The sequence below is a fragment of the Pteropus alecto genome, unplaced genomic scaffold (assembly GCF_000325575.1).
Source record: "Pteropus alecto unplaced genomic scaffold, ASM32557v1 scaffold287, whole genome shotgun sequence".
Classification (NCBI taxonomy): Eukaryota; Metazoa; Chordata; class Mammalia; order Chiroptera; family Pteropodidae; genus Pteropus; species Pteropus alecto.
This window is the reverse complement of record NW_006439718.1, coordinates 737,965-757,960: the sequence shown is the minus strand read 5'-3', so window position 1 is coordinate 757,960 and position 19,996 is coordinate 737,965. Positions and strand designations below refer to the sequence as shown.

At 33.8% G+C, this 19,996-nt stretch overlaps 1 protein-coding gene across 7 annotated transcripts in view; it reads right to left on the bottom strand.

Annotated features, from left to right (window-relative positions):
- The window catches only part of MAPK8 (mitogen-activated protein kinase 8), a 93,607-nt gene that overhangs the window by 40,442 nt on the left and 33,169 nt on the right, over window positions 1–19,996 (bottom strand). For all 7 annotated transcript variants that reach the window (XM_015593253.2, XM_015593255.2, XM_015593252.2 and 4 more), the window contains 2 exons: window positions 1,832–1,999; window positions 1,019–1,148 (listed from right to left, as the gene is read on the bottom strand). In XM_015593253.2, coding sequence (XP_015448739.1) covers window positions 1,019–1,148; window positions 1,832–1,953 — 252 coding nt within the window. In that variant the 5' untranslated portion in view covers window positions 1,954–1,999. The remainder of the gene's footprint in view (window positions 1–1,018; window positions 1,149–1,831; window positions 2,000–19,996) is intronic.

The following is a 19,996-nucleotide window of genomic DNA, read 5'->3' as shown; positions in this document are numbered from 1 at the left end:
ATGATTTGACAATTAAACTGCTATTGCTTTATCACATTTGATATTTACCTCTTTATGTATTTGTTTTGTCTTCAAGATAACCCTGTAAGCTCCCCAAATATGGAGCCTAATCCCTAACTTCCATAAATATTTCCCCTCATGACTAATATAGTAATTTCAATACAGAGGTTTGCACATAGTTAAATTATCAGCAACCAGAAAGTACTGAGCTCATTATATTTTATAAACTTCTTTATACAAACACTACAAAATGTCTCCAGTCAGATACTTTCAGTTTAGCACTTCATAAAACTGTCCCTTGCACAATTCACTCCCAGTTTATTTCTTCTCAATCTGAAGTCATCGTTCCATTAAAATAATCATAGAACTATCAGTATGCTTAATGCAAGCTTTAAAAAGTTTAACAACTCTCAAAATGAGTGAAAGTTAAAAGTTTAAGTCTTTATAATCATTAGGAAGTAGAATCAGAATGTTTTTCTAATTTCATCTAAATATTTTTTAAAGTTTCTGCTAAGCTTCTTTATAACCACTGGCTATCCTCAACATAAAATGACCAGTGAGTATTGGCACTACTTAGAGAGAAGAAAGTAGAGTAGGGAGAAATGATTTGAACTTATATCCAATATTATTAAAGTTCTGGTGTCAAAGTATAATAGAAACAATCTCTATACTAAGGCTCCAGTTTTCTGAAATGTCAGCCAGACAGAAAACAAAAAGTAGAAGATGAGATGAAGCCAAAAATAAAGTTCTTTAAAAACATCTACCTCTTTAAAAGTCTTCTTGCACATTTAATGTCAGAAAATTATACAATTTAAATTTCAGGAGCCATTTTTCTTTTGATATAATTTAATGAAGTTGAGAAAAAAATTCATACTGTAGATAAACCTCTTAAACAATATTTCAATCCAGAAGAACAATTTAAAGCACCTAATATTTTAAAAGTTTTTGCTATTCTTGTAGTTATGAACAAATCTTTATTTCATCTATACTTAAGAAATTTTCTAAAATGTTCACTTACATTTTTGTGATTAACACATTTCATAAGAACTAGTTCTCTGTAAGCCCGCTTAGCATGAGTCTGATTCTGAAATGGCCGGCTTAGCTTCTTGATTGCAACATTTCTTTCAAGAATGGCATCATAAGCTGCACTGTAATAAGAAATTCAAAAAACAATTATAAATGGTGCTGGAAAGAAGAGCCCTATGTATTTCTTTTTGTATACATTGCAAGAGTTTTTCTGGAACCTGGGAGAACTACAGGGTCGTAAACATATAAACTTTTCAATAAATTCCTAAACAAATCTGGTTCAAGAAGAAGTAATAAAGGCCTTTTGTAGGAATTAGTTTGTAAATCAATTTTAAAGATACTTATGAGTTTTAAACACAGATGATATAGCTGACTTGATTCTCCAGTGTAAAATAAGATTTCTGAAATTCCAGAGTTTCATTACAGTGTGAAAGTGATGAATTAAGTGAAGCTTCTTATTAAACAACTATGGGAATGGATATAGACATGGAATTAACAAGCATGTCACTTATTCTTTCTTGATACATATATCTGTCCCTACATGGCTTATGACCAAGTATTTAATCATAATTTATACTTAAAGATGGCAGTGCTGACTTATAGATTTGTTTTGTGAATAATAATACGAAACACCATTAATCCCTGAACAAAACAACTCTCTGTTATAGCTTTAACTTAAATTTTATAGTTTTAATTGAATTTCTTGAGACAAATTAAATATTTACACCAAGATATCTATATTATGAGAGGAGAAAATAACAGCGGTTAATAATCTTTTGCCTAATTTCTGAAAGTAAAAACTTACCATACTATTCCTTGAGCTCCTGAGCCTATAGGTTTTAAATTCTGATATCGTTTCAGGACTGTGAATGTAGAATCACCAATCTCTACACTATAAAAATTGCTGTCACGCTTACTTCTGCTCATGATGGCAAGCAATTAATTTAATGGCTTCATCCAAAATTTCACCAAGCTGCAAAACAGAACAAAATGGCTCACAAAATGAATTTGTGTAATCTTAAAATTCACTAATAGTTAACACAGACTGCTAGATCATGTTAAAAGAGCTGCTTTATTATAAAACACAATTAGAAAGAAAAAATATCAGCCTGTTTAGCATCTGCTACATTTAAGGAAACAATTGGCAGTTTTGAAAAAACAAAAAACTTCTGCTAGAATAAAGTTTCTCCAACCTAGCGGTCACCAGTATTAATATGCATAAATGTCTTAACTTACCAGAAAAATATAAAGCACATAATTATAACTAATCATATTTTCAAGGTCACTTCCACAGTTTAAATTTAAAACCAGACCTTTTTTCTATTTAAAAACCTTAATTTTTGTAAGAAACTGATAAGCTTTCATTAAAAAATAATTCACAATCTCATTTAGTGTAACATGGGAGGAACGACAAATTTATAGGCTAGTAAGCTGGTTAGCACACATCACCCCTACCTAACAAATACAGAGCAGCATAGTGCTTGTCACTATAACAGAGCCCCTGATCCCCAAAAGCAATATCTGGGTATAATGCATATGCTGAAGGCATAATGGTTAAAAGAATGAGAAGCAGGATAGAAAATATAAGGTAAAAGAAGAAGATATAATATTATTTTAAGAATGAGCAAATATGAGAGAAAGGCATTTAGTGTGTGTGTAGTTATGAGACAATGCTAACAAGACAAAAACAAAATCCTGATAATTACAAGGCAAATAATTCGACAAATATAAAGTGCTAGGCACTGTGCTATGCCTTCCATATATAGGCTCATGAACTGGATTGTAATAACTACCAAATTGTCTTGAGTTTAGGAGTATACATTAAGTCTTAAAATCAAGTAGTATGACTCCTCCAAATTTATTATTCTTATACAAAATTGTTTCCAGTTACTTTATCTTTCCATATAAATTTTAGAATAAACTTGTTTATGTCTACAAAAAATACTGTTAGGATTTTAACAGGAATTGTGTTAATAGTGACTTTTGAAGAGCCACTTTTGAAGATCAAACATTTTAAATTTGGGTAGAGTTCAACTGATCTTTTTTTTCTTTTATAGTTTGGCTTTGCATGTCTTACTTAAGAAATCATTTCTTGCCTACTCTAAGGTGACAAAGAATTTTCCCATGCTTTCTTCTAAGAGTTTTAGCTCTTTTATTTAATATAAATCTATGATCCATTTCAAGTTAATTTTTGTGAATGATGTAAGGTAAAGGATAAGGTTTGTTGTTTTTGTTTATGGGTGTTTGATTGTCTTAGAATCATTTGTCAAAAACACTACTGTTTCTTCCATTGAATTACGTTAGCATTTGTGCCAAGAATCAGTGAACATATGTATGTGGGTCTATTTCTGGACTATATTCTATTCCATTAATCTATATGTCTATCCTTACACCAATCCCACACTGTCTTGATTAATGTAACTTTATAGTAAATCTATAAAATCTGGCAATGTAAGTCATTCAACTTCGTTCTTTTTCAAAATTCTTTAAGCTAATCTAGGGCCTTTTGCATTTTCATATAAATTTCAGAAATAGCTTGTCAATTTCCACAAAATAGCCTGTGAAGATACTGACTGGAATTGTACTGAGCAGTTTGTTACAATTTGGGGGAGAAACGATATTATAAGAATTTTGAGTTTTCTGATCCATGAACATGGTATTCATCTCCATTTATTTGGTTCTCCTTTAAGTTCTCTCAGCAATGTTTTATAGTTTATAATATAAAGGCCTTGCAGAATTTTGTTCAACTTCTGTAATACTGATATTCTAGATGCTATTATAAATGTTTTCATGTTAATTTATTTTTAAATTTTCAATTGTTTAATGCCAGTACACAGAAATACAATTAACTTTTTTGTATAATAACTTGGTACTAAGCTCACTTATTAGTCTCACTAGCTTTTTTTGTAAATTCTAATTTGGGTGCCTTTGAATTCCCTTTCTCACCACCCACTGCACTAGCTATAATTTTCACACAATCTTGGATAGAAGTGGTAAGAGCAAACAACATTCCCTTGTTTCTGATCTTAGAAGAAAGCATTTAGTCTTTCAGCACTAAGTGTGATGTAAATTATAGGCTTTTCCTAGATGCCCTTTAACAGGCTGAGAAAGTTCTCTTTAAGTCCTAGTTTATTGACAGTTTTTATCATTAATGAGTATTGAATTGTGTGAAATGAATTTTTTCAATCTATTCAGATAATCAAATAGTTTTTTCTTAGTTGGTTCATATGATGAATTACACTGATATTCAACCTTGCAGTCAATTCCTGTAATGAATTCCATTTGGTCAAAGTATCAGCCTTTTTATACACTACTTGATTTGGTTGGCTAAAATTTTGTTGAAGGTTTTTCCATCTATTGCAGTTTTCTTTCATGTTAGGGTAATGTTGACCTCATAAAATGAGTTGGGAAGTGTTCCCTCCTTTAATTTTCTGAAAGATTTTGTGTAGAACTGATAATGTTTCATCTTAAGTGTTTGATAGAATGCTTCAGTGAAGCCTTCTAGGACAAGAGTTTTTTTGAGGGAAGGTTTTAACTGCAAGTTGAAAAAATATTATATAGGGTTGTTTAGATTATTTCCTCTTAAATGAGCTTTGGTAGTTTGTGTTTTTCAATTTGCTCTTTTCATTTAAGTTGACCAATTTAATGTCTACAATATCTGAAGTCATGTGTCCTCTTTCATTCTTGTTATTGTAATTTGTGTCCTTTCTTTTTTTCCTGATTAGTCTGGCTGGAATTTTGTTATTGATCTTAAAAAAAGCTAGATTTTAATTTCTGACTTTCTCTACTGTTTTGCACCTCTCTATTTCATTGGTTTCTGCACCTGTCTTCATTTCTTTTTGGTTATTTTGGGATTGTTCTTCTCTTTCAGTTTCTTAAAACAGAAGTTTAAGAGTACTGATTTAAGAACTGTTTTTTTTTTTATAATATAAGCACTTAAAATGATAATTTACCCGTTAAGCACCACTTTTGCTTCATTTCACAGTTTTCATCGTTATGTCTATGTTTAATAATAATAAAAGCAAACACTTATATAGAGCTTACTTTATGCCAGATCCTGTTTCAAGTGCTTTATAAATAAATACTCTTTTAATCCTCTCAACAGCCCCATGAGGGATTTCTAGTTTATGGTACAGGATAAATTCAATCCCTATTACTATATCTTGGCTGGGTCCATAAGTCCCATATACTCATTTTGTCTGATGTTTTCTTATGTGAAGATAGGAACTATTGTTTTTCCATGTTACAGTTAATAAAATTGAGTCTTACAAAGCTTAATTGCCTATTGTTACAAAGTTACTAAGAGGAAGAGTGAGAATTTGAGTCCTTTACCTATATACTATCTTGAGTCCAAAATAAAACTAATTTTGGTGGTGAAGAGGATATAGAGGAAAGGGAAAAGTTTAGAAATATCCAGTTGATAGTTACAGAATTGGACCTCAGAGAAGTCTGGATAAAGTATATAAATTCAAGAGTTGTTGTTACTGAAACAATGAGAATGATTATTACTCAAAAGGAGTGTAGTAGTAAGAGGCCAACAAGTCAGTTTTGTGAACACCCACATTTAATGAGCAATTAGAGAAAGATAAGTCAACAAAGAAGTCAGAGAAGATGTAGCCAGACAGATGTATAAAGGAATGTGATCCACAGCACGTGTGTGGCCATATGCATGGAGATACTGGTGTAGCATTGCCATCAGAAAACAACATCAAGAGACTGAGACATAAAAAACAATTTCCAAGGGCTTTAAGGATGCCGGTGAGATTTATGGAGGATGAACTTGGTGTACTGTTCTCTCCAGATTGAAGCTGGAACAGCAAGAGTGAGGAGGAAATGGTATAGAGTCTGATGACTCATTCCTCTACTCAGGAAAGCCTCTTTCTGTATTAAAAACAGAGGAACTGTAGTTACAAAATTCAGATGTGACTGGTTATGAGTCTCACAAAAACAACAGAAAAGACAGGACTTATTATTCTATTTAATAGACACGTAAACTGATGCTCAAACAGGTTAACATGCAACCAAATTTTATGGAAATACTGAAGTTCAGCCTCAGCTTTCAAATTTCACCTCTCACTATTCCTCTGGCAAGAACAGTACATTCATGTCAACATGGTTAAATGATCATTCCCCAAAACTCTCATGCAACTGAATTTGCTCATTTCCCTTTCCTTTTCGTGAAAGATTTTCATTTTTTCTATTTATCCAAATCCTATCTACCAAAGACTAGCATAAGTATGAATTCGTGAAGCCCACTCAAACCAGCTTGAATCTAACTTCTCATCTAAACTACTTTGCTTCATATTTAAATATGCAGATTTTATTATCGACTGTGGTCTGAGGGCAAAAACTGTCACACTTTCATATTTCCAAAACATGCCAGCTCTTCATAAGAGTTGAAATTTAATAAATAACTGCTAAAAAAGCTGAATCAAGAACATGAATCTTTTTTAAGTAACAAATTACTTAATTATTGTTCTGTTTATCTTCACCAGCATTTTCTTTTATTAGCAGAAAAAAAAGAGATATGAATTAAGTTTTTATGCCCATGGTTTATTTCTGTAATGTCTATACAAGGAACAAGACTACTGTTATTAGGCTAGCCCACCCATAAAGTGGTTGGTCCGGTGAGCCTGAACATGGAGACACACAAGTTAAACTAAATAGTTATATAAAAAGTACTTAGAGAAAAAAGAGTAAGTTCAATGCAGCCATAGAGTTAGGCCTCACAGACAATGGAAAATAACTCAGGGAATGTAATAAAATTCATAATTCAAGACAGCTCTAATTATTAGCTAATAATTAGGTAATCTTCAAGTCACTGGGGTGACTTGAAGCCCATCCTGCTCTTGGGGGTACCAAGAGCCCCCATCTATGATCGTCAATTTATGTGTCAACTTGACTGGGTCATAGGGTACCCAGATATTTGGTCAAACATTATTCTAGGTGTTTCTGTGAAGGTGTTTTGGGATAATTTTTACATTTAAATCAATATATATGTAAAGCAGACTGCCTTCCCTAATGTGGGGTGGGCTCATCCAATCAGCTGAAGGACTGAATAAAACAAAAAGACTGACTCTCCTTTAAGTAGAAGGTAACTCTTGTCTTGACTGCCTTCAGGCTGGGTATAGGTTTTTTCTTGTCTTCAGACTTGAACTACAACATTGGCTCTTCTTAGGTCTCCAGCCTACTGGCCTTCAGACTAGAACTTACACCATTGGCACTCTTGGTTCTTAGGTCTTTGGACTTGGACTGAAATTGCATCAGCAGTTTTCCTAGGTCTCCAGAATGCTGACTGCAGATCTTGGGACTTGTCAGCCTCCATAATCATGTGAGTCAATTCCTTATAATAAATCTTATCCATCCATCCATCCATCCATCCATCCATCCATCCATCCATATTGGTTCAGTTTCTCTGGAGAACCCTGACTAATATATCATCTCACTCTTTTTACTGAATATTTCTTCTGTATAACTCTCTCCTTCTATTATGGCAATGATGGAGGTATGCTGCCTTTTCCTGCTTCATTTTCTGCTTTGGACTCTGTTCAAACATAAGCTCCTCGGAAATGCCTTACAATCCTTATCAAAAATGGTACCTCTAGTCACACCCTCTACCTCATCCTGCTTCATTTTTCTTTAAAGCACTTACCATTCTGACATTTTATTACATGCTAATTATGTCCTAAATATAAATTCCATGAAAGCATGAACTTTGGTCTGTTCATGAGTAAATCACCAGAGCCTAGAATAGTACCCAACAAACAGTGGGTATTCAAATAGGTGCTGAAAGAAGAACAAATGAAGAAAGTGACTAAGTTCCTATTACGAATTGCCCATCATTCTCCATTTCTCAAGGAGTTAACTTATAGGAGAGAAAAAAATATGTGATTGACTAGTTTAATCTCTATGATTGCTGTATGTGCAGTTTTCATCCCAGGCCACTTCACAGATTACTAAGCCATGGGTCAAAGGCCTGCCCTAGGCTAATCAGTCATGGCCAAGGTGGCAAAACTGTATGCTATAGGATCCAACCGTGCTAAGAAACTGCTTAGGGCCGCTTTCTCAGCAGTACATAATAAGCTTCAAAATGACAGTTTTGTGTATAGTGGTCACTGTGAGGTTATGGCTAACTAATGAAGTCTGACAACTTTCAGAATATGCTAAATTTCTTGGCCTCACACCTAATCTGAGTCATTGCTTCAAAATTCACACTAAATTTAATAAGCTTAACATCACTCCTTATAAGCCCTCAATTGGCATCTAGAACAGATCTCAGCTGCCACTATGTAAATGCATCTATTTCAGTTCTATGTATTCTTCAAAGCTTACTCTTCAATTATATTTGAAATAAATAATACAGAAAAGCCACACTAAGAAGGCCCACGCCAGTGACGGATTTGTCTGCAATTTAACTGATGTAAGTAGAAAAATATATGAAATATAGACTCATTGTAGGGTAATCTCCTCCTCTTCCTTTCCAAAAAAATAAGTTGTGCCTGACTAGCTAGTTATGTCTCTTGCAACATCTGTTTTTTTTTTCCCTAGGTTGACCAGGCATCAGTCACTGCTATCACGAGCACCAAACTAAGAAAACCAGAATTTTACTCCATTCTCACTCAGGGTATATTGTTAAAGGGGAATTCTTTTGTAACTTTGTAATTGAGATTAATAACTGAACAGATAGATGATGACATATCTTCTTGAAACTGAGGATGGAGAGTGGGGAGGGGAGCATGCTAGACAAGAAAAGAGCTTGAGAAAAAAAATATATGGGAAATTCCCAGGTACTTCCCCCCATTTTATATGCTTAATGAGATTATCATACTGATTCCCATTGCAACCTAAAGGGCTATACCACACTTCCCTTTCTTTCCGTTCATTTTCCTGAGTGTCACCTTCATCTTAGGATCAGTCTCACATACTGAGTTATTCTCAAGTATTCTTTGCACATAAGGATCTCCAGACCTTTAACAACTCTACTTTCCCATTAGTCCTCTCATGCCCCCACACCCCGCCTCCTTTAATTCCACCACCTACCTCCACCTCCCACTTCTACTACTAACAGATGTTGTCGTTTCCCTTTTTAAGAACTGGATCTCTGAAGGCGGGGCATCCCCTCCCAAGTGCTTGCAGCAAGCACCTGGGACCTGGTGCAGCTGGGGCACTTGGGGGGGGGGGCGCACCCAGGGCATGGTCTGTGGCTCCACCTGGGGCTTGAACCCAGGATTTTTTGCGTGTAAAGCTGACATGCTAACCACTACACTATGGAGCCACCCCAATCCTCTCATGCTTTTACTTCTTTCTTTCCTCAGCTTATATGCCATGGTTTATTCCTTAGACCACCACTAAGCCAGTATCCCGCTCTGCTCTCTCCTGATGCATCAACATGAAATAGCACAGTATGGATCAAACTAGCCATTTCCTCCTTTTGAGCCTATATCTAGGCTGAACAAAAAGATATAAAGGTACAAATTGGTACTGCTTTTAGATTCAAGGCCCTCAATTTAAACCAGGCTGAAAATCCTAGATTTCCCTAGTCAGCGATCTTTTCTAATTTCTACATATCTACTGTAGAAACAATAAGTCCCCCTGTTCCATAAATCTTTATTTTACTTGCAGATAATACTAATCCCTTATTAGAGAAAACGGAAGTCAGGAAATACCTCAACTTCCTTTTACTTAAACAGTATCCACATAGTACTTATTTTTGCTTCACACAATGTAACAATGCTCTAAATAAAATAAGTCTCCTGATCTTGCTCAAATAAGTATCACTGTTTCTCCTGCCCTCAATATAGTTAATATCCTGCTATTAAAAAAAATATATATACACTTTAAAAACCCTATTTCACTGTCAATAACAACTGTTCTCTAGCCATTGGCCCCTCTGTCATCTGCCTCTCATGGCCAAATTACTCAAACACTGTTTATATTTGCTATTTTGATCTCTTCATCTCCTATAAAGTCCTCGACCCTATGCTTCAATTTTCACCATTTCCATTAAACACATTCACCAAGGTCTCCGAACAGTTTCTGGCCCTGAAACCCAAAAGAACTTTTTCTCATGTTGCCCAGCAACATCCAACACTATATTCTTCTGTGTGAAATATACTTTCTTGGGTTTCTAAAAACACTGCATACTCTTGATTTTTCTCACCTTCTGTTCCTTTTCAGTTTTGTCTTATAGGATCTTTTCCTCCTGCCAACTCTCAAAAATGATTCCTTTCAGGGCTGTCTTAGTTCTCTTCTTGTTATACTTTCCACAAAATCTGCTTCTATGTTCTTCCAGCTCAGGGACTGCTATTATCATCCACTCAGTTATCCAAGCCAGACACAGAGACATTTATCCTTGATTCTTTATCCTCCCATATCTAACTTATCATGCATTTCTGGAAGTTCAATCTTTACCACAAATTCATTCTCCTCTAACTCACCAGTCTAACTCAGGTCAACACTATCCATTGCCTGGATTACTGTATTCTCCTAAAAGGGGCCTCTAGTTCCACTACCTGTAATTCTTCACTCTGATGTCAGAGCGATATGAAGTTCATTCTGAGAAATCTGCCCAGCCCACATCTCACTGTATCCCCTTAATTATGAGAAGGGGGGCTTTGAAGCTGTTATGCTTATGCAAATATGCTCTCCTGGCCAGAGCTGATTAGATCAAACGGAGGCGACTTATTTAGATTCTCTCCAGGGGATCTGCAACTGGGAGACAAACTAAGAGGCTATGGGTTAGCTTTACAGTTAGAGAAGCAAGTATACAATGACAGAACAATGAAGCACAAGCTAGAGACAAGATACCTTGTGGTGAGGGAGTGGGAGAGGGAGAGCAAGAGCGCCTGATACTGATAATCATTTCTGGTTCGAGACCTTTGTGAGGTCCAGTTGTACTTCCTACCCTGTGTATGCTGAATTTTCCTGGATCACTTTCTCTGTCTTTCTCTAGTCTTACTTATAACTAAAACATCCTGAACTAAAATAATCCTTCTAACAAGCCAATTTGATCCTGAATCTCCAATGTTAAAAATCATATCATGGTTCACTTCTGCTCAAAAGATAAAGCCCAAACCTTGCATTAGGGTTTTCAGGGTTCTGGATGAGTTGGCCCTGGCGTCCTCTCCAATCCCAGAATAGAGCCTCAGTGAGCTTCTTTCAGTTCTACAACGTACCACAATCTCTCTCACCACGAAGCTGACACAGGGTTTCATTTTGCCTGAGATATAATTCTCCCCACTCACTTTTCCTGGTCAAGATACCTATTCATGTCTGAGGCTTCAAGTTTAGTGGTCCATGTACTCATTTTCAGGGTACACTGGCTTTCCTTTATGGCAGCATATACATTATCCTGAATTGTAAACATCTGAGTTCCCCATATGTCTGAGTTTCCCACTGGACTAAAACTCTGTAACGGCAAAAGTATGTGTTTTGTTCACAATTCTGATCAGAGGATACAGAAATATTCATGAATAAATTAATCTAATTAGTTGCCAAATCATTTGACTTTACTGATATCCTGATAAATTTCCTATTTTTGTAGATACTATCCTACTCAATCTCATTTCTTCTTCTCTAAACTATTTCAATGAATTCTTAACTAATCTTTCTGCCTAATGTCACCCCATTCAAATCCATCCTACCATCTTCTGTAGCAAACTTCTGTAGGTTTTGTAAGAAATGTTAGTTCTCTCTGCTTAAAAACTACCTCTACACCAAAGTGCATCCAAATGAACTACTTTTTACTTCTTAAGCATATCAAACTTTTGCCTTTTTGCCTCTGTTTCCTTCTGTGAAATGCCCTTCTCTACCATTTCCAAGTGTTCAAATATAAGCCATTATATAAGGCCATGAACTGGCACTTTTTTGTCTGAAATTTATCTATACTTCTCATGACACTTAATATTTTTTATACTGTACTAAGTTACCCACATATCTGTAAACTTTTATTTCAACCAAGAAATGTCAACTTCTTAATTACAAAGATAAAACGTAAAATGATTCAACACATATGAAGTGACTGAGTTATTAATGTCCCCAAATATGATAATAATCATGGTTACTTTTAATTAATAAAATTGCACTTGTCAACATCAACTTTTCATATTCAGAATGTTTTCATTACTGAGGGTTGATGCTTTGTCCTGGTTAATGACATCTCTTTAAATGATTAACTTGAAACTTATTTTCTTTTTTTTGTTTCCTCTCTTTTATCTTTAGAGCTGACCACTCTTAGCAGTCCATTCTTCCTTCTGAGTGTACTTTCACTTTCACTAAAGCTATCCTGCTTGCAATTGCTGGGCATCTGTCTTCAATTCATTGTTGCTGGACACCGAGAACCCAAGACCATGAGTTCTAGGACTCCCCAGAACGGCTAACAAGATAGTTCTTGGTATAACACCTTTTAAACATTCAGTTAAAATTTTTAAGTCCAGAAAATAAAAGTGAAATAACGTTTGGTGATTACATGGCAGAGAGGATTCAAGAAAGCAAGATTTTTTTTAAAGTCACTTATTAAACTGTAATAATAAAGCTTTCCAAATATCCAAGCTGCTTAGAATAGTCAGTTGCTAATACTTAGGAAACAATTTAATTTTCAATCCCATAAAGCAGTGTTTTCTAAAGTATGGGTTCCAACCCACTAATGGGTTATGAAATCTAGTGGATTAACATTTTTTTCAATGAAATAGAAGAAAATACAGAATATCAGAATGCAGCTCATGTGTTAAGTATCTGTAAAACTTTTCTTTACACACATATGTGTACTGTATCCCAAAATTATTTTTTCCTATGACTGTAGTCAAAAAAGTCAAAACAGCAAATCAATGATACTTCCAATAAAATCCATATCAAAATCTATTCATTAAAAAAATTTTTTCTTCATTTCCGACTAACAAGTTATAGTAGATTATAATTACATATACTTAGGGCTCTCTTATGTAAGGATATTCACTCACAGACACTTCAAATTACAGGAAACACACTAGGTAAATTGTAGTCTAAAGGAATTCTCATTTGTTTTCCATTTCTTATGGACTATACTTGCCAAAGACATTCTGCAAGCTATGAAGTAGAACATGCTAACTATTAAATTACTACATATTGTGACTTTCCATTGAATCAGGAAGTGAATAAACAATACAAAACGCAATTACAGTTTAGATAAGGTTGATTCAGTAAGATATAATTATTATCTAATTGTCATACCACTACTGTTAACTCTGAACAAACTCATTCCTTGACAACTCAAAGTTCCTTCCTTATACTCATATCTAAAATATCGTTCAGATACATAGCAATCAATAAAAAAAGGGCTAAGAATTCAACATATTAAAAATAACTTTGCCAAAGTTTTTTATAGCTACAAGAATAATTTTACATTTCTCTAAAAAGATGGAATAAGAATTTCCTCAGTTTCTCAATATCTTGGCAAAGCTCTGAATTCTGATACAAGGCAACATTTTTTAAATATGGTAACAATATTGAGTTATATTGGATAATAAGAAATAAAAATCTCAGTATATTTATGTAGTATGTAGGATAATTAATAAGGTGACATGAGAGGCGTAAATTTACTCATGGCCATAGCAGGACGACACTGTATAACTAAAATTCGATGACATAAAATGACATCCATGGGTTTGAGTCAGCAATACTAATTATTTCTGTTTTAATAGTCACGAAGGTACAATATCAACTTTGAAAACTTTGAAGGATATGTAACTAAATGACTGTTTACTGATACAGTAAAAAAGGACAAAGACTACAGAGCCAAGAAAAATGATACCACAGCTACAGAGAAATTAAGTACTCCTTTTAAATAAGTTTTTTACTGCTTGTTTTACTTATTTCAGTTTTATTTTCTTATGAAACAAATAATAATCATATTTCCTGTTTTACACAGCTTAGCTACAGAACCTTTAAACAAGAGAATACCAAGGAGTTTTATGAAAAAAAATTGTTACCCAGTGACCTAATACTGTTAATATTTTGTGTATTTTTTATATAAATAACTTGCCATTCTTCTTTAAATCATATCCTATATTTTCAGACTGATGGAAGTAATTCATAGTTATTACTGAATACATACATACATACATACATATATATATACATACATACATACATAAAGTATATCTGTATGTGTCCTCTTCAACATTTTATATATATATATATACACACATATATATGTATACATACATATGTGTGTGTGTATATATATATACACACATATATATATACATATATATATATGTATATATATATATATACACATACACACACACACACATACACAGTGTGTCTCTGGATAAATCAATTTTTACACAAAGTTTACCAACATTCTAAGGTTATCTGTCAAAGAGTTAGTATGACTGACTGCTGTAGTTTGCCAGAACACTTCTTTATATCAAAGGTCTTTAAAAAAAAAAAAAATCAATTGTCAAAGGCAATCATTGTTTAGAGTTTTCTGTTTTTAGGATATGGAAGTTATCCAACCAGTTAAAATAATTATTAGAAATGGTTCTGACACTTCAAGAAATAATGGTTTTCTCTTGGCCAAAACAATAAAAGCAGCCTTTGATGTCCCAAAGAGGCCCTGGTTCCCTTTTTGGAGGCACAAAAACCATCTTCGCAGGAGACTATATGGATGCCTGGAGAGAACAACAAGCAAGTCTGATAAGAATCCAAATTTTGACTCTCCACTTACTAGTTGCTTGATCCTGCATAATTTACTCAACCTATTTGATTCTTCAGTTCCTTCATCTGTAAAATGGAGATATTTGTATTTGTCTTCCAGGTTATTGGGAGAATAAAATTAACAAATATACATTAAGTGAGAAATTGGCACATGATGAGTATTCACTCAATCTTGGTTCCCTTTCCTTTCTACTAAGAACTCAAAACAACTAACGAGCATAAAATATTTCTAAAGGATATGGTTTTAAAATTTCTTATTTTTGTATAGTATCAACAAGAACAATGTCAAAGAGATAAAATTCTCCTTTTGCTGTACATATGATTGATAACAACATAACCTCCATCAGCCATTTCATTTTATCCATTAATACTTGGTTTCAGAAACTCAAGGAAAAAAATTAATGCCATGGGCTCCCTACTTATAAACATATCTTGTTTATTTCTCTGGTATTCCATCTTCCCCTACTACAGTGTACAGTGTCAAACACATGAACATTCAATAAATATTGGATTACTGGGCTGAAGCAAACATCCCTAATGTGCCTCAAAAACTCCAAAAGTACCACCATATTCTGCACAATAATACAAAATGCCTCAAAATAACTATGAGGAAGAAAAGGATAAATTATTAACTGTATGCCTAGTTTCAGGGAATCTATATACATATTACTGGCAACTAAACTCAAGTCCAAAACAGTTCTTGAAAGCAAAAAACAAAAATTTGTATGCATTGTAATACACTGTCATTACTTTTATATGAAGAACACTTCAGCTGATTTTCAGATGTTTGTAAATAATCAGAAAATGTGGCAAAACTTCACATCACATATATGTAAAGCAGCAGAATAACTGGTCCAGGTAAGGGCTCATCCAGACAATCTAGAAGCAAGCAGTATTCAGAAAGTAAATCACAGGCAAAGCAGGCAAATGTTAATATGAGCTCCCAAAGTGGTGCACTTGAGCCATCTAGTGGACAAGAGAAAAATCTAAGTTTAATTCTCAAAGGAAATGTCCTATTGTCTCAATTCTCTATGAAAATAGTATTAAGGTATCTGTTTGGGAGAATAGTAAATTACAATCTATAAAAGATAGTAGAGAACTGAGAAGTAGGTCTTGGGGAAAGATGAAGGAGAAAGTGGTGACAAATCTATCTGGATGGAATTCAGATTTTATGGATAATTAAAAATAACTACTAAAGACAAACCCTCTTCTTTATATTTTTCTTAAACTATATAACCATCAGACTACATTTACGTTTGTTTTCTTAAACTATATAGCCATCAGACTACATTTAAGTTTGTAAAAGACACTTCAGAAAATAAGATTTCCTACCAGTTACAAAGATCTGAGGAAGGGCTATAGGCAGCAAAACCAAGAAGGCAGCCTCTGATTAGAAAGGAAAAGTGGAAGCTGTAAATAGGACTAAATGAAGAACATGTGTTGCCACCTTTCTGCCTGGGGAGTCCCATCTAATTAGGATTAATGCAATCTTAACTCACTTAGGATTCCCTCTCCCACTGACTCACACCTAACTGCTAGTAGAGCTGGAGGCCCTGAGAGAATGCAACAGAAGAGAGATGAAACTCTTTGAAATACTCAAACCAATAGCACTGCTTCTGAAAGTCAGAATGTGAAATTTAAAAATTTTAGAAGCTACAAATTACTTGAGTCACTGGTATGATACTGGGCAATTCACTTAAATTTTGGAGGCATATTTTTCTAATCCATAAAATTATGGTGTTGGAATAAATTAGTAGCAAGATCAGTTTTAACTCTAAAATTTAATGTTTTAGGTGCCAGTCCCCAATAAAATGGTTAATAAAAAGAAAAAAAAAGTTTTTTTGGTTTGTATTTTTTACCATTAATTCACATAATCAAGAGACTGTATGTATTCCAAGCTCCAAAGAGGAAATAAAGATGGCTCCTTGACCCTAAACAGTAGAGACACTGGACAGTAGAAACAAGACACTTATTCAAATTCATTTTAATGCTAGGCAGAAACAATGGTCATAAAAGATGCAAATAAAATGCTACAAAAATCTCCGAGGCTAACAATTTAATTTAAGGGGAAAAAAAAGCCATCATCTGCTTATATATCAGTATGTATTATTCTGAGATTCACTTTACAGAGGGGGAGAGGACTTGAAGGGTTGAGAATGTGTATAAATAAAATGAATGACAGAAAGAGGCAAAAACAAAAATAAAAAGAGCAAAAGAAGGAATTACAAGTATAAAAAGTTGTTATAATTATGTATAGTGCAAAGTGGGTACTTGACTAATTGGGAGATTCACTTCATAAATTATATAAATGTCTAACCACTATGCTGTGTACCTAAACTAATACAAGATAATGACCGTCAAGTGTAATTGAAAAATTTTTTTAATTATAAAAAAAGAAAATGAAGAATGCTCCATTTTGCTGAGCATACAGGCCTTGCAAAGGATTTATTGCTGGAAATAGGATTAGAAAGGAAGGATGAACTTTTTTTCACTGCAGACCATGGGAAACCATCTGAGGACTGACTTTATGCAAGGCAAATGAATGTGGCCCAGTCAATGGAAATGAGGCAAAACTTTAGAAATATTGGAAAGTGAATCAATAGGATTTGTTAACAAGCAGAACCTACAATCTAATGAGGAAGAAGCTAGAATTGAAGAAATTCTAGTCTGTATGCCAGGAAGGGCAGTGATTTTATTAACTCAGGTAGAAAATATAATTATGTCATGTGAATTTTCTTGTTTTCCATATGAATTCATAAGATAAAAGATGCAGGCTAAGGAGAACATCTTAGAGAAGACGTACATTTAAGCCTTTTTTTTTTTTTTTTTTTAACAAAAAGTAAAGGAGGAAGAGAGAAAGGAAGAAATAACAGCCATCAAGGTAAGAAAAAAAACTCAAGAGAAGCATAATACGAGAGCGGTGTGTAGTGGCAAAAACTATATTGGCTTGAAAATGAAAGGAAGATTAAAGGGAACGTGGTGAAATCTATAATATATTTCCTTTTTGAAAAGTACAGTATTATTCTATAAGCAATATGGAAGCATTTAAGCCTAAAAAGGTAGGTTGAAAGGATTCTAGTTCAGTGGCTTTGTTTGGCACTGAAAAACGACAGGAGGTCCTATGAAGTAATAACAGGTTGGGTGGAGAGGGAAAGTTTGAGAACATGAGGAAAATGAAAATGTTATAAAATAAGTGCAGTAGTGATCAAATGTCAATTAAAGGAGTCAACCAAGAAAAAATAAAGAGACTGGCAACACTGGAAAGAGCAGAAAGATGAAAAGATGTGTTTTAGACATGACAATTTTAAAATTACAGTAATGTAATCAGGTGGTAGTGTTTAAGAGTCATGGAAATGTAGAAGTGGAACTCTAAAAAATGGGTTAGGTTCCCATTTCACATATAAAAGCAGCTACTTTTGATGGATATTTGTTTCCAATTGCAGGCTATGATGAAGTGCTGCTATGAACATTCTTGAAGATATCTCCTTTTCTAGGAGTTGAACTGCTGGATCATACGATCAGCACACGTTCAACTTTACTAGGTGATACCAAATTATTTTCCAAAGTAGTAACACCAACTCTTGGAATTGACAGAATTTATAATGTAAACCAACCATATCTCACTTAGTTTTAGTTTTTACTTCTTTAAATACTAATAAAATTGGGCATCTTTTCCTGTTTACTTAACCTTCAATTTTCTTCTTTTTGAAGTCTCTCTAGTCAATTTGTTAAAGCCTATGTAAAAGCTTTAAAAAATGACAAAACTAAAAATATCTGGATGGAATCATAAATTATAAACAGAAAACTACTAAAAGTGACAGCTGGAACGGAATGGAAAAAAACATTAAAACTTGTGGGATAAACTTATGCAGTGTACTGATAGAAAGCTATACCCTTAAAATGCATACTTTAAGAAAGTAAAAATTAATGAACCAAATGTCAATCCAAAAAAGTGAGAAAAAAAGAACAAAATAAAACCAAGGTATACAATAAAGGAAATAAAGAAGAGATGAGAGCACAAAGTAATGAGACAAAACAAACAGTACAGTTATCAGCTAAACCAAAAGCTAAATTTTTAAAAAAGACAAAAAAAGTTGAAAGACTCACATTTTTTTATTTCAAAACATACTACAAAATTACAGTAATCAAACGGTATGGTACTGGTGTTAGAATAGCTATGTAGATCAAAATCCAGAAATAAACACACACATCAATGTCAAGTGATTTTTGACAACAGTGCCTAGATAACTCAATGGGTAAGAAGTCTCTTCAACAAATGGTGCTGGACAACTAGATATACATGTGAAAAAGAATAAAGAGAATCCCTATCTACACCATATTTAAAAATTAACTCAAAATGGATCAAAGACCTAAATATAGAAGCTAAAACTCTTAGAAGAAAAGACAGTGCAGTAACTCTTCTTGACCTTGGATTTGGCAATTTTTTTTCTTGCCAAGAACACAATGACACCAAAAACACAAGTAACGACAACAAAAAACTGGACTTCACCAAAATTAAAAACCGTACATGAAAGGCTATTATCAAGAAAGTAAAAAGACAACCTACAGGATAGGAGAAAATATTTGCAACTCATAGCTGACAAAAGCCTGGGATCCAACAACAAAAAGACAAACAACCTAATTTTAAAATGGGCAAAAATATTTCTCTTAGTCAGTAAGCACATGAAAAGACTCTCATCATCATCAGCCATGAGGCAAGTGCAATCAAAACCAAGAGGTAGCACTTCAGATCTAATAGGATAGCTATATCAAAAAGACAGACAACAATGAGCATCGGTGAGGATATAGAAAAATTTAGAATCCTTGGACACTGCCAGTAGTAATATAAGATGGTGAAACTGCTGTGGAAAAGTTTGGCAGGTATCTCATTAAGTTAAATATAGAATTAATATGTGACACATCAATTCCAGTCCTGGGTGTATATCCAAAATCACTGAAAATAGGTACTTAAAAACTTGTAAATGAATGTTCATAGCAGCACTATTCACAATAGACAAAAGGTGGAAACAACCCAAATATTCATCAATTGATGAATGAATGAACAAAATGTGGTACATACATACAGTGGAATATCATTCCAACATAAAAAGGAACGATGTACTACTACCTGGTACAACACAAATGACCTGAATTGAAAATATACCAGTAAGTGAAAGAAGCCACATGTATGATCCCATTTATGCAAAATATCCAAAATAGGCAAATCCACAGAGACAAAAAGTAAATTAGTGGTTGATAGGGGAGCAGCAGG